This window comes from Leptinotarsa decemlineata, unplaced genomic scaffold, assembly GCF_025532065.1.
Source record: "Leptinotarsa decemlineata unplaced genomic scaffold, Ldec_3_MD MMD2_P_RNA_scaffold_9, whole genome shotgun sequence".
NCBI classification, from domain to species: domain Eukaryota; kingdom Metazoa; phylum Arthropoda; class Insecta; order Coleoptera; family Chrysomelidae; genus Leptinotarsa; species Leptinotarsa decemlineata.
Window position 1 is genome coordinate 17,112,992 of NW_027412536.1, and position 26,964 is coordinate 17,139,955.

At 32.7% G+C, this 26,964-nt stretch overlaps 1 protein-coding gene across 4 annotated transcripts in view; it reads left to right on the plus strand.

The window, feature by feature from the left end:
• Usp32 (Ubiquitin specific protease 32) overlaps positions 1-26,964 on the plus strand; it is an 87,209-nt gene that overhangs the window by 28,883 nt on the left and 31,362 nt on the right. For 3 of the 4 annotated variants that reach the window (XM_074170739.1, XM_074170741.1, XM_074170742.1), the window contains exons 3-11: positions 971-1,204; positions 2,278-2,493; positions 5,647-5,753; positions 8,040-8,441; positions 18,206-18,488; positions 18,575-18,714; positions 21,689-21,929; positions 23,403-23,776; positions 23,840-24,126. In XM_074170739.1, the coding sequence (XP_074026840.1) occupies positions 971-1,204; positions 2,278-2,493; positions 5,647-5,753; positions 8,040-8,441; positions 18,206-18,488; positions 18,575-18,714; positions 21,689-21,929; positions 23,403-23,776; positions 23,840-24,126 (2,284 nt within the window). The remainder of the gene's footprint in view (positions 1-970; positions 1,205-2,277; positions 2,494-5,646; positions 5,754-8,039; positions 8,442-18,205; positions 18,489-18,574; positions 18,715-21,688; positions 21,930-23,402; positions 23,777-23,839; positions 24,127-26,964) is intronic. The other variant, XM_074170740.1, reaches the window with a different exon arrangement.

Below are 26,964 nucleotides of genomic sequence, written 5' to 3' on the forward strand. Positions count from 1 at the left end.
TTGCAGAACAGAAAGCTCGGAGAAAAGAATTTCATTAATAAACATCTTGTTAACATTAAACTATTATTTCATTATAAATATGTAATAGCTATGCTTTTGAAAATCATATATTTAACTAAAATGGACACAATACTTCTGTTGGGTAACTAGCTCAGTGATTTATTGAAATTAAATTACAATGTGACGAATTTTCTTGTGGCCCCATCAAATGAATTTGCTACGAGCCTCAGATGGTATAGTTATGCCACTGTACTGACCAAAACTATAACACTCTAATTTTTGTTATTGAATCATTAAAAAAATTCATGAAATTTATTTGATGAAGAGATTTTTGTGGAAAGAGTAATGTCAATTCCATTGTTTTAATTTAATTCTCAAAAATTGAGATACTCTCATTAATAAACAAATGTCTATTGAGCCTGATAAAATTTAATCTGCTATTATAAGATAGCAGATGAAGATACCAGAGAATTAGTTGACATTTTAATTATATTTCTTTCAGTAAGGCACATTTAGATAGAAGATTTTTTATATTAAATGCAAATAGAGTAGTCCTATGCGAATTCATTTCTAATGTAAATGTATTACATACATATTCACAAAACACTTTATTGTGAGATTTTCACTACATATTTCTGGCCACATATGAAAATTCTGGAATACTTGAATTCGCACAAACTATTACTTAACCTACTAAATATTTTACTTCAATTTCAATGGGAAGTCTGTTTTGAACTATATATTGGATTTTTTCTTTAATATTTTCACCTAACTACTTATTTGAAAGTTCACAGATTATTGATGGAATAGAAAACTCAAAGAAATAAGAAGAATGTTGAATGATTTTCCTGAAATATTTATATGTGGTATGCAAAAAAACACTGAATTGAAGAAAAGTGTGTGAAAAATGTTTCCTGATTTTAGACGCAAGTCATTAGTCTTTGTGAAATGAGAAATGTTTTGTTTTTAGATTTCTATGGACTCTCTATTGTAACGATTCGGGAACATACATTACTAGAACTGAATTTCAAAATGCACTTCAAATTGAAGGTAAGTTACCACCACCAGATGGCTCGACCAAACCAAATTTGTCATGGGATCGAACCATCATCTCCCTTTTTGGAGTAAATCAGGACAAAGTAACTTTTGAAGACTTCAAGGCTTGGATCATCTACAACAAGGAAGCAACAGTTTTGTCCAAATGGTAAGAATGGTTTGATTTGAATGTTTGATGAAAAAAATATAGCAAGAAATAAAAAAGAAACATTTCAGTTGTTATATTCACAAAGGTTTTGAAAGTCATCAAAATTTTGCAGATGAAGCTCAGTTTTTTTTGTATTCAGATGCAATACACTTTTCCAATGTGCTGTTCAAGTGTAAACTAAAAAGTTTACCCCATAAATTACTGTATAATTTTTATATCTACTCGAAAGGTATAACTTCCCACAAAATAAACCATTCAAGTTGAAACGGTTAATATTTTTTTAGGATAGATTATTGTTTAGAAAAGAAATGGTTTTGCCAAAACCTTTACCAATCATTAATAGAGAAAAACTAAGTGTATACATAATTTTTTCTTTTAATTGTATATAATCATATAGGCAAAATTTATAAATATGAGAAATGCAAAGGTGGGAATTTGAGAATGTTTTTTGGGTTAAGTGGAAGAACATTTTTTTTCTAGAAATGTACTGAGGCTTTCGTAATAGAATAGTGTAACTTTTAATAAGCATAAGTGTCAGTGACTGTGCTCATGAACATGCTAACAACTAACGTTTGCTTGATTATATACCTCTAAAGCATGTATGAGATACAGGCACATATACTATTCACATGTTTTTAGTTCCCAATTTAATTCGAAAACTGTTCATTTATTTTGCCATTCAAGCAAAATAATTAGTTAAAAGTTGAGATTAAGCATATGAGTATACCTTGTTATTATATTGCAGTTCTTTTTATTTTTGAAAATATTCAATTATTTTTCAACAACTCTGTTGGAGATGTTTGTCACATAAACTAATGGGAATTGACACTCTTCAATTTTTTTATGTCAGTAAAAACAATTATTATTAAGATATTTGAAAATTTTGAGAATTTGTTGGTGTCTAATGAAAGTCACTATTTATTTAATCATTTGAATCATGAGTCATCATTCAAACATTTGAATTGCTTGAAATGAAGTGGTAAAAGTTTTTAAGATAATTCAGAAGCTGCTTGATGTTTTTCAAGTACTTGCATAATAAATGGTTTTAGCAATTTTAGCACTCTTTCTTTCAGGTTGCTTTCAGCTCCTTGTGTGTCGCTCAGTTCTGAATTGGAAACACCTACTTTCTATCAAACACTTGCTGGAGTAACACATCTGGAAGAACAAGATATCTGCGAATTAGAGAAATGTTTCTGGGCTTTACAAAGTGCTTCGGTTACTGGTCATCTGGATTTCAGTTGTTTAAAGTCTCTCGTTTGTCCTCCTGTGCCTCTGAAAGCTTGCAAAGGGTAAATCCATCAATGCCTATAACACTAAAATGTCAGTTAAAATATAACAGTGAATGTGATTTTATGAAAATTTTAATGTTTCTATGCCAATTTCTTTCGTCATGATATTATTAGCTTTTGAGAACTGATTACAAAAATATATAGCGCAGAAAAAAATGTCAAAAACAATTTTTAGTTATATGCTCTCAATATTTATATTTTCCATCAAAAATGTCTGAAATATTCGTCAATGCCCCAATGCCCTTCTTTATTGTTCTATTAGGATTTGAGTTATACTTCACAGCAGAGCTTTGTGTTCAGTTTTGAATGTTCACCATTCTTCTCAATAGTTTCATCACCTCAAGTCTCTGTAGAGAAATAAAAATAAATGTGAGACAGTTCACTCAGAATTCTAAGAAAACTCATCAATATTATATACTAGCTGATGCCTTCGATTTAATTTGCAGTTTTTTTGATTTTTCCTGATTTTCCAACAGCAAGAAGTTTTGTTTATCTTTGATTCAAAAGAAATTCGTTTTACAATAAAAAAAAAACATAAATATAGTTATACTACAATTCCATAATGGTAGGCACTAAATTCTCAGAAATGTTATTGCATTAAAACGAAAACATTGTTGTCAGGATGTGATTCTATATATTTTTTCATCTTCAATTTAAATCATATACACGCATAGAATAACGGACAACGTGTTTTATTCATTAAAGAAATTTCCGCTAATGAAATGTTTTCAACAGCATCAATGTTCATTAAGTGAATATAAAAATTTTTAATTATATTATGTAGCTAAAATTTATAAATGGCAACGTTGCGTACATAGAAATGTTTGTGGGGCGGTAAAAAGAAAGGCAGATTAAATTTGCCGTAAGATATAGAGAGATATGAATATTGGCCCATCGACTGAGCGTGGTTAGGTTAACATTCATGAACATAACATTCATTGAATACTACGTAGAGTAATTTTTTTTTATTTGATCTATTTCAGTCTGTTTCAACACAGTAGACAGTTTTGGAATTCATGTTATAAAAACTCTAAAATTAGAAATACCCTTTTCAATGTTTAAGAACTCTTTCATTTGGAGAACTGTGTTTATGTGGAATAAAGTTTCTGAGAATGTTTTTACAAATAAATTTATTCTCCAGCGATTCAAATCCAATGTGAATCGATACTTTCGCATGACACCGCTCTTAGAGCTCCTTAAGGATTGCCCTTAAAAAAAATAATATAATAAATAATGATATTCTTGTATAATACCTAATCTGTATAAACATATAATAGAAATAATACACTTTCTATAGATTTAATCCATTGTTAAGAAGTTATAATGTAGTGGACATCACAATATTAGATACCTACATTTCTAGGAAAAGGATTACCAGTAATTAAAAAAGAAATTTCAAATCAGGTAAAAACCAAGGGATTTGTTCAAGACAGAATCAACGAAAATATCATTATAAATCAGTTTAATTTTGTGCTTTCAACTGTGAGCAATATGGAAAGTGAAAGCAGTCAAAGCAAACGCAGACATCCGAATTTATCTGAGAAAAAACTATTATGTACAATGTATATTGTGGGCTCCGTGAACGGAATGAAAATATGTTTCATAGCGATGTAGTTCATCCGTGTAGTGATTTAACTAAAGTATGAGAAGTGTTCACATAATTCATAAAACCTTTAAAGGAAATGAAGGTAAATGTGATAATGTGTCTGAAGATATCGAAACTAGAGGAAGAAAATAAATTCAGCTTGATGATTTAACCAAATATGGTATTCGTGGGAAATTTCTTTTTTTTTTCAAAATGAATTCCCAACATCGAAAAAAATCGCAGCCGTAATAAGTTTCGATGAATCGATGCCCAAAATATCACGACGTATTTTATTGCGCAAGCAAATGATCATTCAATTTATAAAAAGAGGTAGGAAATTTGTCCTTATAGAAAGAGAAGAAATTATTTTTTGAGGGAGAATTTACTTGAAAAAACCCGAGAGTATCGTAGAAGGTAGAAAGATTTAGTATTTAGATGAGACTTGGTTGAATCAAGGACATACTGTCTCAAATGTATGGCAAGGTTCAGAAATAAAAAGTTTTTTTTTTAAGGATTGAAAGCGCTAGCTAGCAAAGGACAGAGCCTCATGATAACTCATATATACGATAAAAGAAGAAGACAAAAAGTGGGATCTCAACACTAGAAATTAATTTTTCCTGTTTAGTATAATTTCCGTACGCCACTGCAAGAGACAGATTAAGGCAAAAACATCAGTCATTTCTGAGAATTTAGTGCCTACTATTTTTGAACTGTAGAATAACCAAGTTTCAGCTAAATCAACTGAACAGGTTTTTTTATAGTTTTTTTTTTTTAACAAAAAACAGATAAACAAAAAAGTCGGTACAATACACTGGTAAAAATCACACCCAAATCCGTTAAGCCCTGTTTGAGATTTACTGGCATAAACTCAAAGATAAACAAACAAATAATCTAAGAGTTATTATTTTGGATTCTTTGTGCTAATAAACACTCCTCAATGATGTTTTTTCTCAAATATCTTTCATTTACAAACAGCGATCAATTACATTTTTATTATATGTATTGATATCAACTGATATTTCCTTCATTATCGATAAATTTTGGTTTGTGATAATATATTGTTTAAAAAACAATTTTATTAGAGATTATTTTCGAGTGGATTGAACTTTACCTTTTATTTTGAATGCATTTTTTCTCATATTGAAAATAATTGAATTATTATAGAAAATTTTGGTTTTCATGGCCATCTTTCAAAACTGTTTTCAGTTTTGAATTTTTAGGGCATCTTTGTTGAAATTTTTTAACCGACGTATACTCAACTCGAGTAACTGGAATCTTCTGAGGACTGTGTTATCGCTTCCGAGTGCCTAAAAACCCAAAACCACTAACAGTTTTTTCAATTATTGTAATTATTCAGTACTTGCTCAGGTTCGCATTCCATACATTTTTCAATTGGGTTACATTGTGAGAATTCTGAGATAAAATAAAGTATTTTTTTGAAAAATTGCAGGATGTTTCAGTTTGAACTAATGAACAAAACTTTTATAATTTCACTGAAAAAACAAGGATATTGTACACATTGCAATACATTACATCATATGGGTGATAAATATCTTCCTCACTTACAGGTTATTTCTGGCACTTGATGTAAATAGAGATGATCATGTCGATTTCAAAGAACTTTGTTGTGGCATATCTGCTGCTTGTCGGGGACCTTTAGTTGAGAGAATGAAATGTGAGTGAATTTCGTTATAATTATTTTATGTCAGTGGCGTATCTTTGTTGAGATTCCTTGATTAACTTGTGTTTCTAATGATATAAGTCTTGTTATTAATACATATTTTATAATTTTGTTCCAAACACAAATAATCCACATCTTCAAAAAACCGTTTTTTCACAAAAGGCCCTAACAAAGAAAATACCATTTGAAGTTTGAAGGCGGAAAAGAAAAATTCTAGCAATGAAGACCATAGTTGTTAGGAAAGTTGATGTTCATAAATAAGGTGAATTTTCATTTTTCTCAAAAAAATATTTATTAGTTCATTAATTTTTTTTTACCCCCTTCAAAGTAGTCCTCTTCAGTTATATTGCAATTGTGCCAGCGTTTTTTAGTCCTTGAAGTAGTTTTGATATGCACTTTTTGCTATGTCCTTGAGCTTATCTCAGCGAAAGGACGCTGTCCTTTCATGGGTCTTTTTAATCTTGGGAACAGTAAAAAGTTGTAAGGGGTCAAATCTGGTGAATAAGGTGGCTGAGGCATGATTATGGTATTGTTTTTGGACAAAAAACGCGAACAAGCAATGACGAGTAAGCTAGTGTCCGACCGAAAGTTCGGTTTAGGTCGAGTTTCGGCATTACTTTCGGTTTCGGCGGCAAACCTGCAGTTGAATTTCATACAACGCGAAGACATTTTGCCGCGTCCACGTACCTAATCATGTCGTGACTCGTGATTTACTTTGTGATTTACTTTGTTTATTACATAAATATTAAGTACCTATTGTGATGTTAGGTAACAACTTAAATAAGTAATTTTATGTTTAATATTTTTAAAAAACCATTAATAATATTCAAAAGAAGAATCTACACCTACATATTTTAAGTGTTTTTAAGGTGAAATTACTATTTTTTCTTAAGTAAGGGGTTGTTATGTTGATTTGTTGATCATCAATAACTGAAAATGTCGAAGACTGCATAACGTTGTGATTTGGAGATAAAAAGATAAAGATTGACTGATTTTTCCCTCAAAACATAATTTTTGTAAGGAAGTTTCGGTTTCGGCCGAAACAGACCGGTGCCGAAATTCGGTTTCGGTCGTAAAAACCAGTTTCGATTGGACACTAGAGTAAACAGGTCCATTATTGTGATGCAAAAGTCATGAATTGTTTTTCCACAATACCGGACGTTTTCTTCGTATTGCTTCTCGCAAGCGGCGAGATAATACTCCTTATTGACCGTATGATCATGTAACAAAGAACTCCAGATGCACACGACACGTAATCAAAGAAAATAGTGAGCAAAACTTCGATATTTGATCGAACTTGGCGTGCTTTTTTTGGTCTTGGCTCTTCTGGTCTCTTCTATTGGGACCATTGGACTTGATTTCGATGTCATAACCATATACCCATGATTCATCACCAGTGACGACCTTAAGCAAATCTGGATCGCCATTCATTCAAATATTGCTGAGCGATGCTCATGCGATGGTTTTTTAAGTCAAAATTCAGCAGTTTTGGAACAAAGTACGCTGCCACACGCTGTATCCCCAAAATTTCATGGCATGAGCCAACCGATATGCCGAAATCCTAACCAACTTCTCGAGTAGTGATTTCATGATTCTACATAACAATTTTCGTTACTTTGTTATTCGGCATTGTTATTCAAATCTTCTCAACCTTCTGTGAAAAGCTTGTACCACTTGTAAACATTTTTCTGCAAATTTTCTGATCCATTTTTTTCAATAGCAGAAAATCTCCGAACACGCAGAACACTTATAATTTTTATGCCTCTCACCAACAAATTAAACGTGCTGAAACTGTGAAAATATGTTCGAGACGAGTGTACCAACAAAAAAATTTGAAAAATCGCCAATTGAATGTACGTAGCCCGCGAAATTTGAACATTCACCTTATTTTTTGAACAACCCTGATACATCATAAAACATACGCATAAATTGAATCACATCTAGAGAAAACTAAAATGAACTATGAGGTTTTAAATTTAATGGTTCAAAAGAGGATAGTCTTTTGATCCATTAGAGTTGTCTTCATTTTCTTGGTTCAGTATAACCATAGAAATAGTATTGCAACCATAAATTACTCCAAACTCATAATTGATGATTCCAAAAAAAACCTACAATTTTTGCCTAATGTTTATGCATAATAATTGAAGTTAAAACTTCAGGATTATGCATTATGATTTGAAATGATGTTCTCTTGACACTAGTGTAGGCAATGTCTAGGAATTATGAATTGATATTATGCATTATCAATAGAATAATAAATTAAATTAATTTTTTCTTCAGTTTGTTTCAAAATATTCGATATGGACCGAGACTGTTACTTGAATTTCGAAGAGGTCCAACATATGACACAAACTCTCCTCTTCATTGCCAATGAAAACAAGTTGTCATATTCCACCCAGATTTTCCATGAAGCTCTACAAAGGCGTGATTCATCAAAAGAAAATGCAACAGAACAGCAGTTGCCAGGAAATTTAGGAACTGAAATGGTGAAAACTCACCATTCTACTTTAGAGGGCTTGAAAGACAAATTGGACATGAAGGGAGGACTGACACTGGAGGATTATTTGGTTTGGAGTGTTGAGAATAACAGTTTGATTGCACCATTGTTGGAATTGCTTTTTCAAGTTTGCCATGTTTCTCTGGGACTAAGACCACATTGTCGACATAATGAATACGAAATAGGTAGGATTTTTTTCAAAATAACAAAAATATTTCTGTATATGATTTCATATGAATTCTATTCATTTAGTCTGAGCATTCATCTAATATAATTGCAGTAGTATTGATGATTATTTTGAAGTGTAGTGAAATCTGCTTTCGATTTATATAGGGTCATTTATTAGGCGCTTCCTATTTTTTAATTTGAATAAAACAAAGTGTGTGGTGGAGATATCATTGACATTTTTTATTCGTTTGAAAGGCCTTTCGATAATAATATAATAATAATAATATTTATTAGTCTCAAGAAACACACAGTTTTTAGACACGTCAATACAATTTCTAAAATAGGTTTGAGAGGGTAAGATTTGTCAATATAGTTTTTAAAAATGCTTGTAGATAAATTAGATTTACAAAAAAAAACAAGTTAACAAGATAAAATTCCAATCTTATAAGACTTGACTAAAATGTAAAGCCATGAGCTTTTACAAATTATAAACACATAGCTAACGTATTATATATTCAAAGTTGAGTAAAAGTTCGGGAGGTGACCACAAAAGTGTCTTTTTCTTCTTGGATAACTTCGAAACATTGATCAATTTCATATAAAGTATGTTTGGTTAATATTTTCTTCAATAAGTTTTTGAATCTTCTAAATGGCAAGTTACGAAATTCGGCAGATAAGGCATTGTATAGCTTAATTCCTATATTATCTGTTATTTTCAACCTATTAGCTGTAGGAACAAGGTTTGATTATTTCTTGTATCATGTTGGTGTATATCCTTGTGAGCAACTTCAATCAACAAGTTGTGTTGAACAAGAAGCATTATTTTAAGTTTTACAAATATTGGTCGACACTTTTCATCATAATTGGCAGATATTATGCTTCTTACTGCAGATTTTTGAATGACAAATATTCTATTATGATGTACCTCTGATGCATTATTCCAATTAATTATACCATACCTAAGTACTGAATGAAATAGAGAATGATATGTTGCAAGTGCCGCACTTTGATTTACTATTTTTTTTTATTCTTCTGATAGCAAAAACCGTCTTACTAAGGTTACTACACATGTTATTTATGTGTTGTAAAACATCGTTCAAATTTCCGCCACGGCTTTTGTGGGTGGATCGTATCCGAAACGTCCAATTTTATATGACTCTGGTGCATTGCAGGCTGTATTTGACCGATAGCATGGGTTATGTTGGCTTTGAGGATCGCTGTGATTTGTGGCTTATTTGCATACACCTACGACTTGAGAAAATCCCGAAAGAAAAAGTCTAACGGGTCAAATCACATGATCTCAATGGCCAGTACACATCACTCCACATGAAATGATCATACCCTCAAGTCGCTCGTATAAAATATCCAATGTGGCATAAGCTGTGTAGAACCTAGCGCCGTCCTGTTGAAACCACATGTTGTTGTTGTCCAGGTCATCCAATTCAGGCCAAAAGAAGTTGGTAATCATCGACGTATAGTGCTCGCCATTGACAGTGACGGCACGGCTAACGTCGTTCTCAAAAAAAATATTAACTGGTGACGCCACCAGCCCAAAATCCACAACAAATAGTGACTTTTTCGGAATGCATTGGACGCTCGTGGATCTCATGTGGATTGGTATCGTTCCAAATTCGAAAATTTTGTTTGTTCACATACCCATACATTCAGAAATGGGCCTCATCGCTGAGGATGATTTTTCAATGAAAATTAGGGTTAGTTGCCAACTGCTTCACAGCCTATTCAGCAAACACATATCGTTGTGTATGGTCGTTTAGCATCAGTTCCTTTGGCAGTTGAATTTTGTACAGGTTCAGGCCCAAGTTGCGACGCAAAATTCGCCAAGTTGTGGTCTGCGGAAGGTGAAGAGAAATCGACTACCTCGGATTTTCCTGCATATTATCACATACAGCGGCAATGTTTCTGGCAGATATTACGTTTCGTTGACGTACGGGTGTTGGTCGATCGTTTACTGAACCAGTCGACTCAAATTTATTCACCACATTGCCAATAGTCTTCTCGGTAGAACGATCATGGCGACTGTAAAATGGGCTAAGCGCGCGGTATGTTGCCCGATCAGAACCCCCATTTTGATAAAAACATTTTTATTATTTGCATATGTTGTTGAATGCTATATCCGTCCATGGTGATTTAGCAAAACAGATTAAATAAATATTTTGTTCAAAAACTTTTCCATAAGAATAATTATTTTAATAAATAAATCGTTTAATGTCTGTAATATGATTAACCCATTCAAACATAAACATAAAACAAAAGATCAGTACAGTAAATAAAATGGTAGCAGTAATAATCAAAACAGTAATTCAGAAAGATTTGAAAAAGAAATGAACGAAAGGGAAGAAAATGGATAATAAATGAAATTTTATTAGCAATAATAACAATAGTAATGACAAGTATTCAAGATTTTGTAATTACTTTTACTTGATTGATTCAGCAATTATTAATAGCACAATGTATATGTCACACGTTGATTTTATTATAGACTTCATTAAAAGAATTGTTCTTACTGTGCTATAATCAAATGTGAGGTTTTGATGTAAGATAAATATAGGCACCCTGAAATTTAGTTGCGATCAAAGCTTACTTCAGTCCACTTAATTATACAGAGAAAAAAATAAGTGAACCATGTAGACGAATGACCATCAGGTGATATTGATTGTATCCCCTATATATATATGGTATTTTGAGATATCCTAGAAAATGGTGGTTGATAAAGTAGAGTAGAGTAGAATACCCATATAGAAAAAGTTGGAAATATAGTAACTGGAAAATAATCTCGATAATTATTTACAAATGGTGCAGTCGACCAGAAAAGAAATTCCAGAAGTCGTTCAGGTCAATTATGAAAAGGAAATTCCAAATGGAGGTGATCAAAATGTAATTTGCATTGGTGAAAATGAACTTGACAATCGCATGTCAAAATTGATGACATTTGCTACCAGCAGAATCTCGGAACCAATGAAAATACGTTTTTCTCAGGAGAAAATGAAAATCACAATGCTTGGATGAAATCTTATTAATGGTTGTGCTGTTTGAACAAGTGGGAATCTCACTTTGATAAAATAAATGATTTATGGTTTAACCTTCAAGGTATTGCACTAAAATAGTATGAAGACAGATGCATTCGCAAGTCCAATAGTCAGAATTTTTCGATAGAATGGAAAAATAGTTTTTGCAAATACACTAATAGTGAAATACTTGAGTTTTACTATGAAACATAAGGATTAGTATAATGGCCAGATGAGAATTCGTGTGAAGAGTCGAATAACGCTTTTAATTATTTTGGGTTTACTGTATCATATTCAAAGTCAATTGAGTAAAATCATAACTGATAATGAAGATTTGATTCATGTGTTGAGAAATTTGAATTTTGATACAAGAGATTACAAAAATAAACGTGAAGCAAGAGAAATGCAGAACAAAATAAATGGGAAACAATACCAAGAAAGAAAAGTGAATAAATATAAAGGAAGTTCTTATTATAATAATTATTGTGATTTACATCAACAAATAAATGAAGTTGAAATTTATACCAATTATTCTATTTTTTTCAAGTGAATTCGAAGAAAACTATAAAACAGTTCTATTGACGGAAAATATTTGGAAACTTTGCTGCAGTAGTGAATAATTTACATTTTGAATTAATAATTGGAAACATACCACACATAAATTGCAAATTTTGAGAAGAAATTCACCAAATAGAAGTGAAAGAATAGATGAGGACTAAATTTTGAAACATTTCCCTTCTATAGTTGATCATTCAGATAAAAAATTATTACCATTTGAGGTTCATTTTGAATTGAAGCCAAATCCACAAATCATAAGATTGAAACTATTCAGATATTCTTCTATTGAGCGAATGTGGATTAGTAACAAAATAAAAGAAATGTTAGAATAAAGTATAATAGTTAAATCTATTTCACCATGTGATTCACCTGTGTATTGACTACAAAAAACGATGGAACATTCAGGTTCTGTATAGACTACAGAAAAATCAACAATGAAACAGTATTAGACCCGTTTCCATTTTCAAGAACTGATGAAATTCTTAATAAATTTGGCGGTTGTAAGTTTTTCACAAAAACTTATTTGAAAGATGGATTTTGGAACATTATAATTTCTGAAGATTCCTGGAAGTTTACAGCTTTTGTTACTGAAGGTACTATGAAATCAAGTGCTAAGTTTCAATTCATCATGCAAAAAATACTAGATGACTTCAATTGAAAACTTTGTGGTCTTTATTGATGACATAATGTGTGGAGGATATATCTATGAAGAAAGTGCAAATTTAACAAAATCATTTTGAATAGTCTCAACAGAAACAATATGAAGATCAACTTGAAAAATGTTCAATTTCTGTTGAAAAAATAGTTTTTTTGGCAGAGAAATAGACGGAAACTACAAAAATTAAAAATGAAACTGAAAAATTAAAAAATATAAGAAGGCCTACAAAACTGAAATCATTACAATGGTTCACTTATTATCCAGCCCTTTCAATCCATTTTCTACCTCATTTTCTGTAAATTGAATGTAATGTAGTTCGTTATTAGCATTATTTGATTGTGAACTATTATAATTAAAGTCGTTTGTTTCTGGTGTGTACACACTTTGAAACTAAGTTGAAAACAGGTCGCAAATATCCTGTCCACTATTCGCTATGGTATTCATGTACTTGAAACTGGAGGAGACAAATCTTAGTATTTGGTCATAAAAATTCAATTTCCAAGTATGCCTGATCTACTAAATATAGGTGTATCGATGTATGGATTAAGGGCGAGTGTTACAGTTGCGTTTTTTTAAGGGAGTCGATATCAGTAATGTAATTTGGGTATATTATTGAATAATATTCAAGAATTGATCTTGCAAAAGTAAATAATAAGTAAGGCACTATTGACAAAACCGAACATTGTCGGTGCATGAGAAGATATGTCAACAAGTCATTTGAAGTGATGATTTTGAATAATTTCAAATCATTCACAAAATGTTGGAAGTATGCCAATATGTGAGCCTTGTGAGCCTTTTAAAGGCAACAAAGAAAATAAGAATGATATAAAGATTCGGAGCTTTCTGAACAAAAAAAAATTAGGAGAACTGTTGGCAAAATCTAACTGGGATCAAGTTGTTCAATGTAATAATTCTAATGCTGCTTACGAAATCTTCATTGCAAAAACTTTAAAGATAATATCAGAGAGCACTGAAACGAAACAGATCTCCAAAAAATATTTAGTTAAACTCAAGCCTTGGATGACTCAAGGTCTACTAAAATCTATAAGGCACAGGGACTATCTAAAGCGAAAATACAACAAATCGATCACTGAAGAAACTAAGCAAGAATATGTAAACTATCGGAATTTACTCAATAAACTCATCAAAGACACAAAAAACGAATTTTATAAAAATAAAATAGAGGAAGCTCAAAATAATTATAAGAAAATTTGGCAACAAATTAATCAAATTAGCAATAATGTAGACAATTTATCCAAAAATAGGAAATATGATATTGTAAATGACAAGGGGAAAAAATTCACATCTGATACCCAAAAGGCTAATTACTTCAACAATTTTTTTGCAAACATTGGAACCGCTATGGCCAGTCACATTGATACATCCAAACCCCCCGAAATTTCCAACAGAAATAAACCTCACTTGAAAACATCATTATTTCTTCATCCGGTAACAAAAAATGAAATTACTATAACTGTATCTAGCTTAAAAACCAACACTTCTGCTGGACCTGATGGAATTACAGTTGACGTGAACAATTTCACACTTTCTTCTTAGATCCGCTTTGCCACATAATTAACTTATGTTTCATGGAAGGTTCAATTCCTGATTTGTTTAAACAATCCACTACTGTACCAATTTTCAAAAGTGGTGACAAAAAACTTGCAACTAACTATAGGCCAATAACTATTATAAATAATTTCGCAAAAATTTTTGAAAAATGTTTAAAAAGTAGACTTATACAGTTTATTGAAAAACATAATATTGTATCTTCAGGACAATTCGGGTTTCGCGAGAACTTATCTACTGAAAACGCCGTTAACCTCTTGGTTGGTGATATAATAGAAAGTTGTAACCAGAACAAAAAGAGTATCGCAGTATTTTTAGACCTCGCGAAAGCTTTCGATACTGTCAACCACAACATTTTGTTAGATAGATTAGAAGAAATAGGAGTTCGAGGTATCGCATTAAAGTTATTCTCAAATTATCTTTCAGGTAGAAACCAAATAGTAAAAATTAACGACTCATTTAGTAATCCACTACCCGTTACCATTGGCGTCCCTCAGGGAACAGTGATTGGACCCATACTTTTTTTAATATACATCAATAACATATTTAAAATTGAAAATATTGAAGCACAAATAACTTCTTATGCTGATGACACGGCACTACTTTTTGTTGGTGACACATGGGATGCAGTCTATGAAACAGCAGAAAATAGTTTAAAAATTCTATATTGCTGGCTAAATGCTAGCCGTCTCAGTCTGAATATCAGTAAAACTAAATTTGTGGCATTCACTACAACTTCAAAAGACCAACCAGTCTGTGATAAAATTGTGATTCATAAATTTCAGTGTGATCATTTTCCTGGTTGCTCCTGTCCTACCATACAAAAAACATGCTACATAAAGTATCTTGGTGTAATGCTGGATCAATATTTGCGTTGGGATAGACACATTGACTATACCGTTAAAAAATTTAGAAAGCTCATGTATAAATTCTACCAACTGAGGAATGTACTAAATAATAAACTTTTATTAATAATATACGATTCCTTAGCAGAATCAATTATTAGATACTGCATTACAGCATGGGGAGGCTTGAGCAAAACTTATCTACATAACCTACAGGTCATGCAAAATACGTTATTAAAAATATTACTTAAGAAAAACAAGAGGTACTCCACGGAAGCAATTTATAGGGAGACAGGATTATTTGATGTAAGAAAACTATATACCTACCATTGCTTACTATGAATGATGAAATCTCAATTACCAGCTTTACCACACTTTCACAATACTCGTGCTAAAGCCAAGCGAAACACAGTGGTACCATTATATAAAAAAAATCATACTCAAAGATTTATGAGTTACTACGGTCCCAAACTCTTTAATATGTTGCCTCCATATATAAAAAATATCACTAAGAACTATAAGTTGAAAAAAGAACTAAAGTGCTTTATAGAACAAAATCATGAAAAAATAAAAGACCTATTTCTAAATACATATTGACCTAAACAACGTAGATTTTGTAACAAATCCTCTAGACCTGCACAGGGTTGCTACTAACTATATCTCGCCATTCTATGTAATACATGTTATAGAAGTTAAATTAGACGTTTGAATACTGTACTATATAAATATTATATATATATATATATATATATATATATATATATATATATATATATATATATATATATATATATATATCGTAATACCGCTGTGAGAATCACATCACAAGCTTGCTTAGGTGACTCACAGTGGTTTATTACCTCATTCTTCTTTTTTTCCCCTTTTTGTAAAATTTTCTCTGTAAATTACCTGAATTACCTGAATAAATTACCTGAATTGTGGAACTCAGCAAGAGTGATCGGTAATGAAATGCTGTTTCTATACTTGAAGTATTGGATTTTGCCTGTCAAATAAGACTGTGTCCATTTAATTAGAATACCAATAAGGCCATATACTTTGAGTTTAGTAGAAGCAGTATCATAAGCCTTTGAGAAGTTTGTTTAGATGAAGTTTAATCTTCAAGACCTTTGTGATAAAATTTTAAAGCATGATCAAGTTTATAGAAGTAAATTTGTACTGCCTAAATCTGTTGATTACTATTAATCAGATGATCACAGTCCCATGTCAGTTGTATTGTTATGTTTTCCAACAGTTCAGAAAATAAAAACTTAATAACATTCCAGCAGGATGGTTGGTGCACACCTTACACTTTGATGTTCACGTAAAACAGGTTTACATCGACTTTGTAGAGTATCCTATATTATGTCGCATATTTTAAAATTGTAGTGCTTCAAAATATCTAACATTTGCTGTTTATTTTTTTTTAATATCTTGTTTAGTAATCACATTATGGACAAATTCAGAAATCTAGATTTTCATTTTTATAGGGAAGTGAGGTTTAATTTTCATAAATTAGGTGGAATCCGTTTATAATGACATCGAAGGGAATTGACAAATACGTCATACAAAGCGTTTCATAAAAAAAACTTTTTTTTATGTGAATATGTATGTACTTATGTATTTTAATAGAGAAACATAGCATGTTAAAATCAAAATAAAAACTGCACGTAATTAGTATGATACATGTGTATGTAATATATTTTAATTTTTTTATCAGGAAATCTGTGCAATTATCAACCAGCAATAAAATCTTCTTCTTCACCAAATCACGATCCCAATCTCGAAGCCATTTTTCAAAAAGTTCTGCATCATGTAAGCTCTACGATTGTTAGCATAATTGACAGGTAACGATTTGACACTGTCAAAACATCTTGGTTTCTGTGAATTTCCAATAACAAGCAATTTCTTTTTCTCTGAGCTGCTCATATTTGCATCTACCATGACAGTTATTCTATCTTTCGACAACTTGCCTCCACTACAATTGTCACCTTTGAATCAAGTTTTGTCCGACATTAATTTGTAAAACAGTCCAGTTTCATCAGCATTAAATATCTCATCATCAGAAAATTGTCTTCGTAGATTAGGCCACACAGATGTCGACCAGTTTGTTGTTGAATTTTGATCAACAGACGAAGATTCACCGACAATTTTTCCCTCCACAATGTTATGTCGAACTTTAAAAGGACTGATCCAGCTTGCAGAACAGTTCAAGTCAAGAATACCAAAACGAGCGGCAAAAACATTTGACTTTTCCTGTAACATAGGGCCGCTGACAGGTATTCCTTTGTTTCTCGTGATTTTAAACCACTGAATTAATGCTTGATCAACTTTTTTTTGTCGCGATTTTCGAAGCCTCTTCAGTTTCAAAACATTTGAATTGAACGATTGCTTAATCCGGTTTTTGTTTTTGGAAATCATTGAGATTGTCGAATGACTCACACCAAATTCCTTCGCGAGAGATGAGTTTGATTCTCTATTTTCTAATCTGGATATTATTGCATCTTTCTCCTCAATCGTAAATGCTTTACGGATTTGAGATGACATTTCGTTAACAGGATATTATTAGTTTACAGGAAACAAAGCATCACCTTCAAGTGCCAATTACTCACTGAGATTCAAAACAAAAACTAGCCACGTGCCGAACGTCGCGTCGGTTTCGTCGGGAATTAACGAACATTACCGAAGGTATAACTACATCATGTCGGTCATTAAAACCGCACATGATTTATCAAAAATAAGCGACTTGTCGCTGTAAGGAAAGTCACTATATCCGACTTTTTCACAATGAATTTTATATGAGAACCACACTTTGTTGTGTAATTACGTCATAATAGGCGGTTGGTCAATAATATAAACGGAGTCATAGTAAACAGATTCTACTGTAATATATGTAATGTAAAGGATTTCGGGTCAATAGCTGTTTGGAATTTGCTAATAAGTAACTTTTATTATATTTCGAAATAATTGAAATATCTAAAATTTATGAATTCATAAGCCCTTCTTGGAAAATGGAGGACTATATTTCTATAGATTAGTGAAAATGATTTTTCACAACTGAAAATTGTCCATAATTTCAGATTTTCTGAAACAGCATATTTTTCTAATGAACTCTTGTTTATAATTAGTTATGGGTTGGCTAGAACGAGAAGAACGTCGTGGTTACCATGTGGGTCAGTTTTGGTATCTTATCTCTTCGGATTGGTGGCAACAGTGGTTGAACTATACATCTGCCCCTCGAAACAACTTGGACTTTTGCAATTGCCGTTGCGATCCTAGAATACCTATTGAAGAAGGTATTGTTTGTGACGAAAGTCTCATAAGCAATACCACTGACTATACTTCGACTTCAAACGAATTCAATTCCAACAGCATGGAATCTATGGGAGATCTTCTTAGCAGAGGGGACAGGTAATTTTGGTTTATATTGAGTCAGTAGCGTTTGGATGTTCTTAAAATCGCGACGGAAAGAATGTTTTTATTTCATAATTTTACAGTTGCAGCATTGCTTCTAGCTCTGGTGTATCGAGCAGTTCTGGTACAGGACCCAAAAGGAGTTTAGGTCAACCAGGCCCAATAGATAATTCTAGTCTAGTAGCAGAACCCATGTGCAAAGTGCAAACACTGACTGGGGAAGGTAAGTAACACATTTGTCTCAAGTAAAAATCTACTTGGTGTTTGTTTGAAAGCTTTTGATACTAGTTTGAGTTTTCTGTGTTTGTTATCAAATGAAACATGAAGCGAACCACCAAAATTTCCACAAATAACTTTCCATCACTCTCATAGTTTATGCCTTTGGATAGATACCCTCAGATACTTGCACAGAAACAGAGCTCTTAAAGGTACTTAATGAAAGTACTCAGGTATTTAGTAGCAGTACTCCATATATTTTCAAATCACTAAAATACTGCTACCAAGTACCCTTCATTTTTGAATATGAGGATTGCCTTTTATATTTCGGGATTAGAGAAGATTGTTTTTCAAAATATTCCCCATGAAGATCTATACACTTTTGCATTCGTTTGAACCAATTGTCGAAGCACTTTTCCACTTTTCCACTCTGATTGAGGTATCTCCAAAACATGTGTTCTGAATGCAGCAGCCGCTTCTTCAGGTGTCGAAAAACGTTGACCTCTCAGTTTGTTTTTTACGTGCGGGAATAAAAAGAAGTCATTCGGTGCCAAGTCAGGACTATACGGCGGATGACTCATCAAATCGATGTTTTGGTTGCTCAAAAATGCAGTTGAATGAGCCGTTGTGTGAGAGCTCGCATTGTCGTGATGAAGAGTGATCCGTCTTCGGCGATTAGTTTTCCTGATTTTTTGGAAGACAACTGGCAAACAAATGGTTGTGTACCACTCAGAATTAACTGTTCTGCGTTTTTCTATTGATACGGTTGCGACATGTTCAGTTTTTCCGAAAAAACATGCGACCATTTGCTTGGAAGTGCTTCTTGCGCGAATAACTTTTGTTAGATTTGGCTTATCTTGAAACACTCATACAGTCGACTGCTGTTTACTTCCGGGCTCATATGCGTAAATCCACGATTCCTCACCTGTCACGATATCATAGACGTGTTTCGAAGCACCGCGATCGTATTTTTTGAGTATTTCCTGCGACCAATCGACATGAGCCTTTTTTGGAGCGATTGACAAATTGTGTGGCATTCAACGCAAACAAATTTTTTGGACAATCAAATATTTATGCAATATTGAATGTATGCTGGTCCCACTAATGCCTAAGGTTGTCTCAATCTCACGATAGGTCACATGACGATCTTGTAATATTAGTTCGTGCACAGCATCAATGGTTTTCGGAATAACAACTGTTATTGGTTGACCTTCACGAAATTAATCTGGGAGTGAACTTTGACCACGATTTAATTCACCATACCATCGATAAACACTAGTCCTTGATGGAGCTTCATCGCCAAAAATTGAATTAAGTTCATCCATGCACTGTTGCTGAGTTAATCTAACTATAATCTATGTTAATGATATGATGTTCAATTTGTCCAAACCAACTAATATACATGTAACTAGTTATGCTGACGATGTCTCCATCATACATTGTAACAGGGACAAATGTATTGTCAAACAAAATATAATGGAATCTGAAGAATTACTGAAAATATGGAACAAAAGCAACTATCTGACATTAAATCTGGACAAAACACAAAGAATCTCTTTCACACTGAACAATACGATAGCTAATAATGATATTAAGTTATTAGGAGTGCATCTAGACGTCAGTTTAAATTTTTTGTCACACATAAGCCATTTATCCAAACGGTTATCGACGGCAACTTTTATTATTAGACAATTGAAGGGCAAGCTAACTGAAGAATTCATCAGGGTATCTTACTTTTCAATATTTCACGCAGCAATGACGTTTGCTATAGTTGTTTGGGGTGCATCAAGTCATACAGCCAAAATTTTTGTCTTGCAGAAAAGAGTTCTAAGAATTATGGCAGGGGTTGATTATAATGATCATTGCAAACCACTATTTAAAAAATTTAAGATACTTACACCTCCCTCTTGTTTCATATATGAATGTTTGATTTATATAAAAAATAAAAATATTCGTGGTGATACCGTCAAATATGAGCAGGTACATGAATATTTCACAAGAGGAAAAAGTTATATAAGACTGTCAAAGCCTAGAACAACTAAGATCAAACAATCATCTCTGTATCTATCGATAAAATTTTTTAACGCTCTTCCTAAGAATCTGAAAAACGAAACGTTGAGTTTGAGCAACTTCAAAAAGAAAGTAAAGAGTATTCTGATCGAGGAATGTTTCTACTCCTTTGAAGAGTATTTCAATTACTTTTCATATCCGATACCCTATTTGTAATCAAGTAACTGAATTTATGTATTTATGAAGTATACAAAGCTATACATATTTGTGTTTGAATATGTTTTTATTGTCTGACAAATGGTGTTGATTATAATGGATTTTAAATAACCTAATTATTCGCTGTAATTTTCATATTTTTACTTTCTGTTGTAACTGTTTTATGTGACGTATGTATAAACACTTTTGTGTAACAACATGAATAAAGTATCTATCTATCTATCTAATCCACGTCGAAAGTTGTGAAAAATAATCGCACGAAAATGTTCACGATTAAATTCTATTTTTGGGCCGAGATGAATCCTTTAAGTTACTGTAAACAACACAAATAGCGCGTGTATGTCAAAACGTTCTGAGTACGTATAAGCTCAAAAATGTCCAACTTTACGATAGAGCTGTCAGTTGCCAGATTGCAACACTAGGGTTGCCAAATCCCGAAACATAAAAGGCAACCCTCGTACAAGTATCGAGCTCATACATTTACTCAAATATGCAGTACCAATTCCTTCGTAAATAGGTAGGAAGATCGTTATTTAACCACATCATGATGTGGGTACAAACAAGTATGTATATTATAATTATGAAACATCCAACCAAAACTACATCGATACAAACAGACACGAACACTCAAAAGTGAAATATTCAGAATTTTCTAGAAGTATCATGTAATAATATTTTGTATAACTGACAATATTTCTTACACATTTGGTCAAGTCAGGTGTATGATTTCATATATTAATTAGCAACATTTTTAGGAGGTCGCTTGAAACGTGACATTACGTTGGTACAAAGGCGAGATTTTGAACTGGTTCCGGATTCTCTGTGGAAAGCCCTTTCTATGTGGTATGGTGGTCCACTTCCTCTCCCCAGGCAGGTTATAAGACCTCCTGGTCACACTGAAGTTGAATTAGAACTTTACCCCCTCAACTTGAGAATCTTGAGGCATAATCCACAACAAAATGTTTCTACAGCTTCGTGGAGTAGCGTTGTTGGAAGGTATATTTATTCATTACTGTATTTGTTTTGAGATTCATTCAATTTGATTCACTTAGCAGTTTGTATAATTCTTGTTCGTATTTATAATAATCTAATTTTTTTCAAAATTTACTGATTGAAGGATGCTTCACATTATGCCGAGCCAGGACCAATCCGTACCTCAACTTTATGCTACACTGTGATATTCGCTAGACAAAGACATGGCCGTGGCTGTGTATACTATAAATAGTGACGACACTTTTTTTATTTTCTGTTTTTTGTATGAAGATGTTAATATGTAATTTTCACAATTGAGTTGACAGTTAATGCAATACCCATTGATGACGATGTGTTGGAAATCCAAAACGAACCTACTGTATTATATTTATTATACAAATATTGTCCATTTTGTGTTGTCAAAGATAACCTCACTGTAATATGTGCTCACTGAGTTGCGAACACATTTATGTTACAATATGTTGCGGCTTAGCCTGGCCGAGCCGGTAAACAATATCCACTGACATTTTGACGCCGTTTCCTGACCGCAGCTTGGTCAACCATGGATTACTTCATACAATAGTGCACTACAGATATTTGACAGAGTCCCACCCTTCTAAGATAGCCCGTGGAGAAATTTGACTGAAATACCTAACTGAAAAGTAACCTATAGTTATGTAGGCCAGTTGAATAAACTTGACCTTTAATATATATATAATGAATAATATTCCGGAGAGGTGCCTTATGACACACTCAAGGTTGTCCTTTCCTCTCATGCAGACCTACGACTTTGTAGGTACGTGTGGCAGATACCCAACAGAAAAAACAACAACTAATCCATCTAATGCCGCGCAGAGAGTTGAAGTAAATCCATCAGGCACCTGTGCAACGTCTTCGACTTGGAAGATTCGTTGCAAGTTATTTCCCACAATGAAAAGCAGAAATTAATTTCGGTTGGTCGATCCGACTAACTGATAGACCTTTTTCGGGATGTTTGCCCTATCATCAGTATCGGGCATGGTCTCTTCAGAACGGTGTGAACCGTCTGAGTATCACGATCAAACAAACATAATTCCAGCTAGTCATGGAATATCTCTGCAGTTGATTCAGTGGAATGTCCACTGCGCACCTGCAGACAGCCAGGAAACAACTCCACAAGCATTATCCGGGGTGGGAGTCAGAATAATTATTAATATTCCGGAGAGGTGCATTATAACATGTTCAAGATTGCCCCCTTTCCTATCATGTAAACCTACGACTTTGTCGGTACGTGTGGCAGATACCCAACGGAAAAAACAACAACTAACCCAGCCAATGCCGCGCAGAGAGTTGAAGGAATATATATACATACATACAAATCATGTTGAATAGAAGCTTGTAGGGGGGGTTCTAAATATCGGATATTGATGTTATTTTTTCATCACTTTGACTTTGGAGAAGTGCTATGTTATTTATGAACCATGTTGCATAACTGTAAGACCTTATTTCAATTTTCAGTTATGGAGCTGCTGCTCTCAGCACAGCTGGTATCACACCAAATGTAAATGTAGGTACAAGAAGATACCTTGCACACACTGCTGCCTTCTCTCGTTTAGCAACCATTCAACAAGTTACAGACTTCCTTTGTCATCGCCTAAATCTAAGGCCAGAGGACGCACGCTTGTGGCTCTTGAAAGAACATTCAACAAGTTTATTAGATGACGATAACGCAACCTTGCAAGATTTAGGTATAGTAGATGCGGAACAGATACTATTAGAGGTTAGGAACAAAGACTTGACATGGCCTGAAGAGTTGGGGCAGCTGGTAGCAAGTGGAGGTCATGATATAAGCCTAAGCGTTGAAAGGAGGCCCACCATCTGTTTGCCACCCGGTGAGATAATTTTAATTGGGTGTTTACCAACTATGCTGTAACTTGTGATTATATAATTTTCAGGAGCCACGGGTCTGCACAATCTAGGCAATACTTGCTTTATGAATGCTGCTCTGCAAGCAGTTTCAAATACAAGACCATTGACCTTGTATTTTCAGAGAGATAACCAACTCTCCGAACTGAACAGCTCTAATCCTCATGGTACAAAAGGCGCGGTAGCTAGGAGGTATGCTGAACTTTGCCGTGAATTGTGGGCAGGATCTACTAGAAGCGTAGCTCCTCTTAAGCTTAGATACTGCCTAACTAAACATGCTCCTCATTTGGGAGGAGGAGGTCAGCATGATTCACAGGTATAAATATTTCTCCAAAATATTAGATAGATAGATAGATCTTTATTCGCTCTGGTTACATATAATATACATATATAAACTCCAAGGAGTATGGAACATGTCAGTAATAAATAACAACTAAATAACAAATTAAAGCTTTACATACATAATCAATATTATCACACGAGTAGTTTTAGGACAAAAAATATATATATGAAATCAGGCATATGTAAATAACATTCATATAACTACCATACTATTATTTAAGAATTCCTGCAAGCTATAATAAGATTTTTCTACGAGGTAGTTCTTCAAACGATATTTCATTGTTGAAATTGGAAGATTTCTTAGAGTGACTGGAAATTTATTGTAAATGTTTATAACGCTATATTTGACATTTCTCTTCTCTGTATATATGTATAGTTGCATTTCTCATTTTTAAGATCATGCTTTGTTCTGGTGTTGTATAACTGATCCTTTTCACAGTTAATGAAAAGTTCTGATTCATTTTCTGTTACAAATACTACTGCTTCATATATATAGAGATTTATCAAAGTTAAAATTTTGCTCCTAATAAAAGCTCCTCTGCAGCTATCGTTTTTTTCATCTTATAGATATACTTAATACATTTTTTTTGTAGTATGAGTATCCTAGAGATATCAACAGTTTCCCCAGAATATAATTCCATATTTTATCCTAGATTGAATATAAGCATGGTATGCAGAGAGGGCAGCTTCGTTTGAGACATCTTCTGACAGTATTTTCAATGCATAGCAATATTTTGCCATATTTTTTGATAAGTAGTCTATGTGATTTTCCAGTCCAGTCTCTTATCTATCAAGAGTCACAAAAATTTTACCTGATTGCATATGTTTATATTTTGATTATTATATTCAAAGGTATTCAACTCTGGCAAGGATATATTTTCGAATTGAATTATTTGAGTTTTGTCAATGTTAAGTAGTAGGTCATTTGCTGTGAGGAAATTGTTTAATACATCTAGCACATTTGTTGTCTTTGTCATGACCAACTGAGAGTTCTTTTTTTTTACAATGACCGATATATCATCAGCATGTAATACAATATCTTCATTAACTACATTTGGTATTTCAATGGGCCTAGGATGGATCCCTGTGGCACACCTTTTTTTTTAAATCATAATTGATTCTGATTTAATTATCCCCGAGATGTCATTTTCAATCAAATGTTGGGTTCTGTTTGTCGAATAGGATTTGATTAAGTCCAAAGATGTGCCTTCGATTCCATATTTATCAAGTTTGTTGCATAAATTTTCATGGCTGACACTGTCAAATGCTTTCGACAGGTCAATACACAAAGTTACAATACAATCATTTTTATTCAAATGATGTAAAATGTTTTCAATGGCTTGATATATTGCTTGTATTCCTTTACGGAATCCATTTTGTTCTTTTGCTAACAACACATTATCATCTGAAAACTTAAGTAAATGTTTGTTCATGAGCTTTTCAAAAATTTTACTGGGATTTGGCAATAATGATATAGGTCTATAGTTACTTTCTTCATCTCTGTTTCCTTTTTCTAATATAGCTTTAATAGGTGCCACTTTCAGTACTTCTGGAAATACTGCTTCTGAGAAACATAAATTTATAATATAAGTCAAAAGATACGCTATGATCTCTGCTGCTTCTTTCAATAGACACATAGGAATCTGATCTTCATCAACAGATTTTTTATTTTTTAGTTGTCTAATACATTCTATTATTTCAAGTGGAGTGGTAGGTTCAAAGAAAAAAGCATCATCACATTCTTTTATTTTTGTATAATCTGGGATATCTGGTTTATTTAGGTCAGGGCAAGCTTCACTAAAATACTTAATGATTTGATTTACTATGGTTTTTGAATCTTTATATTTTTTTCAAAACTTCTAGAATATTGTTTTTGTGGTAGTTGGGTTTTGTTATTTTTTTGATTAATGACCATGTAGCTTTGGTTTTATTTTCGGCTTTCATTATATATTCAGTGTTGGACATTTTTTTAGCAGCTGCAAACAATACTTTTTAAAATACTGAGTCCTTATCAGCCCTAGTGTCTTCTTTTTGAATAATGAGCGTTTTCTAGAGCAAGATAGATAGATAGACCTTTATTTAAAAATAGGTAACCCTAATATACATATATATCCCAATTAAATCAACGGTGTATATATACAACATTAGACAAACACAAAAAAAGAAATACAATGCAACAATAATATACGAAAATCACAATTTTAAAAATAGAATTAGTAGAATTACAAAAATTACAAGAATTGCTTTCAGTACGATATCTATTTCATCTTAATAAGTTCTTTCAATTGTTTTTTTAAACAAATTCAACGATGATGATGTTTTAATAAAGTCTGGTAGTTTATTAAATTCTTGGAAACCTTAGAAAAATAAAGAGTTCATAGTACTGCGATAAGCAGTGCTGCTAATGTGAATGTCATTTTTACCCCGAGTGTTATAAGTGTGAATGTCTCTATTCAATATTATAAATGTATGAAAGTAAACAGGAGCCAGGTTATTCAATATTTTATATACAAAAATCATTGTGAAATAATACATTCTTTTTTCGACTGAGAACCAATTAAGCGTTGCTAACATAGATTTTTTTATACCCCTTGTTATCCATGAATTTTCATAGTTTAATATCTGATTCATTCACAATAAAGTAATTTATACTTGTTATTAAATCATATCTCAATTTATGAATTTGGGGGGCTAGAAAATTAATTTAACTGATTCAGTGCCATAGACCGCACTGGTTGTATGCCATTGTATTTACCAACTGGGCCATGGTGTCACTTGTGACCAACACCAAGAAACTATTTGATCTGTTTCC